The sequence below is a fragment of the Engraulis encrasicolus genome, chromosome 6 (genome assembly GCF_034702125.1).
Source record: "Engraulis encrasicolus isolate BLACKSEA-1 chromosome 6, IST_EnEncr_1.0, whole genome shotgun sequence".
Lineage (NCBI taxonomy): Eukaryota > Metazoa > Chordata > Actinopteri > Clupeiformes > Engraulidae > Engraulis > Engraulis encrasicolus.
In genome coordinates this window covers 17,423,627-17,428,626 of record NC_085862.1, presented here as the reverse complement: position 1 = coordinate 17,428,626, position 5,000 = coordinate 17,423,627, and the positions used below count along the sequence as shown (strand labels likewise).

At 46.3% G+C, this 5,000-nt stretch overlaps 1 protein-coding gene across 1 annotated transcript in view; it reads right to left on the bottom strand.

Annotated features, from left to right (window-relative positions):
- The window catches only part of dab1a (DAB adaptor protein 1a), a 184,071-nt gene extending 179,124 nt beyond the window's left edge, over positions 1-4,947 (bottom strand). The window contains exon 1 of the mRNA XM_063200080.1: positions 4,829-4,947. Coding sequence (XP_063056150.1) covers positions 4,829-4,895 — 67 coding nt within the window. The 5' untranslated portion in view covers positions 4,896-4,947. The remainder of the gene's footprint in view (positions 1-4,828) is intronic.
- Between the last annotated feature and the right edge of the window lie 53 nt (positions 4,948-5,000).

The window sequence follows — 5,000 nt, the reverse complement described above, 5'->3', positions numbered from 1 at the left end:
GTGTATGCGTGTGCGTGTTTGTATGTGTGTGTGTTGGAGGGGGGCGGGGGTCACTGAAATAGCACAGCACTGTGTGGTGACTGAGATGAAAACCCAACTTCAAGAGAGACTGGCACTGTGTGCTTCCGGCCAGACGTCCGCACCTTAGCCAACGTGAACAGCAGCCATTAGGAATTAACGACATGAAAAGAAAACTGTTCAAAAGGAACATTTTATGGTTGATTTGTTTGTAATGGACTCAAAGGCTTTAATAAACCGTTGAGAATGAACATACAAGATTTCATTAAGATTGGCCATTCGCACAAGCGGCACGCCTGCCTGGGCCTACTGAACCTGTTTGGCTTTGACAGCCCCATCGGTTGGGTGAGCGAAGTGGACACCTTTGGAGATGTGTAGCGGTGATAGTGGTGACATGACTGGGTGTCTGTGTCTGTATCCAGCACAGGACACGAGTGACGTGCTATTAAATTAAGCTACTGTCCACAGAATGTGACACCCATGAACTCTACCACATTTTATTACATGTTTCACCTCACTACATAGTCAATTTTCTTCTTGGAGCAGGCGTCACTCTTCATTATTTAAGTCTCTGAGGGTGCTGGCCCAAATTTCAAATTCAATGTTTCAAGAAGGAGGCCGCTCTTTGCATAGTAGTGTATTTTTTAATGCACAGACGCATTTCAACGCCGAAACGCGTCTGTGCAATAAAAAAACACTACTACAGTATGCAAGGTAAGGCCTCCTTCTTGAAACATCATCTCACTACATAGGCTGGTTTCCAATGCACTATACTGGTTTTCATCATACTGGTTTTCATCACGCTTAAATGGTGTTCCATCACACTATACTGGTTTTCAAGAATGCTAAACAGCAGACACGCTACACACACGCAGTGCATAATTGTAGGTTTTTTTCTACGTTATGTATTGCATGCACTACTTCTTATGTATGAGCTATCTGAGTGTGTGAGTGCTGCATGTGATGCAGTGATTTAAGCCCAAGACAAATTCTCCCCTTTGGAACAATAAAGTACACTTTAACGCTAACTCCACCTCATTCCACTATACTGGTTTCATCACTCTTTACTGGTTTCACCACACTATAGGTCTTAACTCTAACTCATCGCACTATACTGGTTTCCATCAAAATGCATTGGTTTTCATCACTCTATACTGGTTTCCTTCACTCGTTACTGGTTTTCGGTGCAATATACTGTGGAAGATGACAATTTCTTCTCTAGGTGGTACTGCACCACAAATAGATTCCAGTCATCTTACTGTGAGTAGTGAGCCTTCCAGGCATGTCATTCCCATTTTAATGTTTTGGAAGCAAACTGTTTGGACTCTACACATTATCATGAATTGACCCCAGTCAACCCTAGTCATAATAGAGCATCAGCATCACAAATATGAAAGTCACCGTCTTTTTATGTCTCTTCCTCTCTCTATCCGTCTCAGTTGATCTATCCATTCCTTCTTTCCCTGTCAGACCAGATCAGTTGTAGATTTGTTACTGACTCATCAAATGAATGGACATGTACTGTATCTGTTTGTAACTCTCTGATGACTAAGAAGCATCTGTGTGTGTGTGTGCGTGTGTTTGCATGTGTATGCTTGAGGGAGAGAAAAAGGGAGTGAATGAGAGAGAGAGAGGGGGAAAGAGAGAGGGGGAAAAAGAAAGAAAGTATTTTTGCATTATGACAATTGGTATGAATGCTGCTTAGACACTAAACATAATTCAAACAGACATTCAGAATTACACATACGTACAACTCAATGTGAGATAGAGGGAGAGAGAGAAAGAGAAAATACAGAGAGAGAGAAACCGACGGATTAATGATTAGAAAACTAAAATTTCAATGCCAGTCAATGTCAGAGTTGATGAGGGCATTTTCCGCTGTCCTGTCCTCTCATCTGCAACATAATGCTGTGTGATTCACACTGTTTCAGGACATCTGGCCTGCTCTCTCTCTCTCTCTCTCTCTCTCTCTCTCTCTCTCTCTCTCTCTCTCTCTCTCTCTCTCTCTCTGGCATGTGCTGTGGCAGCTCTCATCCGTGCCAGAACCTCTCAAAACTCCAGAGTGATGGGCGGGAAAACATCACACACGCACGCACGCACACACGCACTCACGCACGCACACACACACACACACACACACACACACACACACAGCCTGCTGTTAATTCCCTGCTCTGGTGCCCAGGGGGGAGACAGGTGGCACATCAGGAGATTGGGCACCGCCACACCACTGATCTGACAGAGACAGAGGAGAGAGAGAGAGACAGAGGAGAGAGAGAGAGAGAGAGAGAGAGAGAGTGAGAGAGAGAGAGAGAGAGAGAGAGAGAGAGAGAGAGAGAAAGGAGAGAGGGGAGAGAATTTTAGGAAGTGAAAGAAAGAGAAGAAGGGCAAGAGAGGGCAATAGAGGGCAAGAGAAAAGGGAGGAGAGAGAGAGAGAGAAAGAGAGAGAGAGAGAGAGAGAGAGAGAGAGAGAGAGAGAGAGAGAGAGAGAAAGAGAGAGAGATAGTATCCCTATCAGTGTGTCCAGCATCCCCCCTGTGGCCCCTAGTTGAGTGCTAAGCCAACAGCCACTTGAGGGCCACTTCACTTCTCGCGACGCTAAACGAGAGAGGCAGATACGCACACAAACGCACACAGACACACACACACATATTCACATGCACCCACGCACGCACGCACAGAGACACACACACACACACACACACACACACAAACATGCGATTCTAAACAAGAGAGGCAGATGTGGTGGAGGTGTGGCTGACCGGATCACACACCCCAAGGGATGTGTTTGTGTGTGTGTGTGTGTGTGTGTGTGTGTGTGTGTGTGTGTGTGTGTGTGTGTGTGTGTGTGTGTGTGTGTGTGTGTGTGTGTGTGTGTGTGTGTGTGTGTGTGTGTGTGTGTGTGTGTGTGTGTGTGTGTGTGTGTGTGTGTGTTTGGGTGTTGCCAGTGTGCCAATGCTGTCAGACAAGACTCTCTCAGGGGGCCCTCTCCTTGGAAATGGCAAACGCCAGTCTGGCGTAGCCCTGGGGTTGGGTAGTGGCAGTGTGTGTGTGTGTGTGTGTGTGTGTGTGTGTGTGTGTGTGTGTGTGTGTGTGTGTGTGTGTGTGTGTGTGTGTGTGTGTGTGTGTGTGTGTGTGTGTGTGTGTGTGTGTGTGTGCGTGTGTGCACGCGTGCGAGCGTGCATCCATGCATGTGATCATTTGTGTGTGTGAACATTTGCGTGTGCGTGCGTTCATGAGTTCGTGCGTGCATGCTTTTGTGTGTGCGTGTGCGTCTGTGTGTGTGTGTGTGTGTGTGTGTGTGTGTGTGTGTGTGTGTGTGTGTGTGTGTATGTCTAGATGCCAAGTGGCTAGAAGTGTATTGAGTAGGTGGGTGTAACCGTAACGGCTGGCTGGGAAATAAAACATGGCTGCCGCTGTCCAAAAAAATCAGTCGGTGGGACCTGCAGCCGCCCCGCCCGCGCTCTCGACAGCCATTTCCCCCCTAAATGAGCGTGAGCATGAAATTGCCCGACACTCGGGCGGCATTAAGGGGACCCGTGTCAATTACAAGCAATGGCAGCTCATTAATTACCGCTGCTGGCTTGCTGCAGCACAGAGGGGGACATAATGGGACATTCAGATTCAGGGCTGACTCAGGCTATACTGTAGTGGAGTGTAGTGTGGAGCGAATGACAAAACCAACTAACACTTTACATTACAGTACTTTTCACGGCTAGGCAGATGATTTGACTCAAGACGAAGAGGAAAAGAAGAGGGAAGACAAAGAGGAGAAGAAGAAGAAGAAGAAGAAGAAGAAGAAGAAGAAGAAGAAGAAGAAGAAGAAGAAGAAGAAGAAGAAGAAGAAGAAGAAGAAGAAGACGAAGAAGGAGAAGAAGACGAAGAAGAAGAAGAAGAAGAAGAAGAAGAAGAAGAAGAAGAAGACGAAGAAGAAGACGAAGAAGAAGAAGAAGAAGAAGAAGAAGAAGAAGAAGAAGAAGAAGAAGAAGAAGAAGAAGAAGAAGAAGAATGTGCATGTGCATGTGTAGCCTGCAAGTCTATACAGTCATGTGAGCTGGGGGTTTAAGTTTAGATGTTTTCATGTCAAAGCAAATGTCTGATAACAACCAAAATCACACGTTTTTGCTTTTAGTACCTAACATGCCAGTTTTGCATAACTCCAGTACATCCAATGCACAAAGTAAAAATTTGTGCTCAGGCATTTGTGTGTGTGTGTGTGTGTGTGTGTGTGTGTGTGTGTGTGTGTGTGTGTGTGTGTGTGTGTGTGTGTGTGTGTGTGTGTGTGTGTGTGTGTGTGTGTGTGTGTGTGTGTGTGTGTGTGTGTGTGTGTGTGTGTGTGTGTGTGTGTGTGTGTGTGTGTGTGTGTGTGTGTGTGTGTGTGTGTGTGTGTGTGTGTGTGTGTGTGTGTGTGTGTGTGTGTGTGTGTGTGTGTGTGTGTGTGTGTGTGAGTGAGTGTGAATGTGCATGAGTATGCCTGCAAGTCTACATAGTCATGTGAGCTGTGGATTCAAGTCTATTTTCATGTCAAACGCAAATACAGCAATCACACGTTTTTGCTTTTAGTACCATGCACGTTTTGTAACCAGTATCCAAAACATAAAGTTAAAATATAAGCTCAATCACGTTTGTGTGTGCGTGTGTACACCTGCATACGTGCATACGTGCCTGTGTGTGCCTTTATGTGTGTGCCTATATGCCTCTGTGTGTGTATATGTATGTGTGTGTGTGCATGTGTACATGCACGTGTGCTTTTTTGTGTGCACTTTATGTCTCTGTGTGTCTTATTTTGTGTGTGCAGTCCAGGCCTTACCTCTCCTCTTGGATTCCTTTCTGACGCTGGTTCTGGCAGCCGGTTGGAGCTCGGCCTCTGTTGACATCCTACTGAGTCCCCTTGGTCCTCTTCAAAGCAGATCCAGTGCACGGAGCACAACCAGACTCATGGAGGCAGGAGAGGCTCCCCTGCACCTGCACCCTGCACCTGC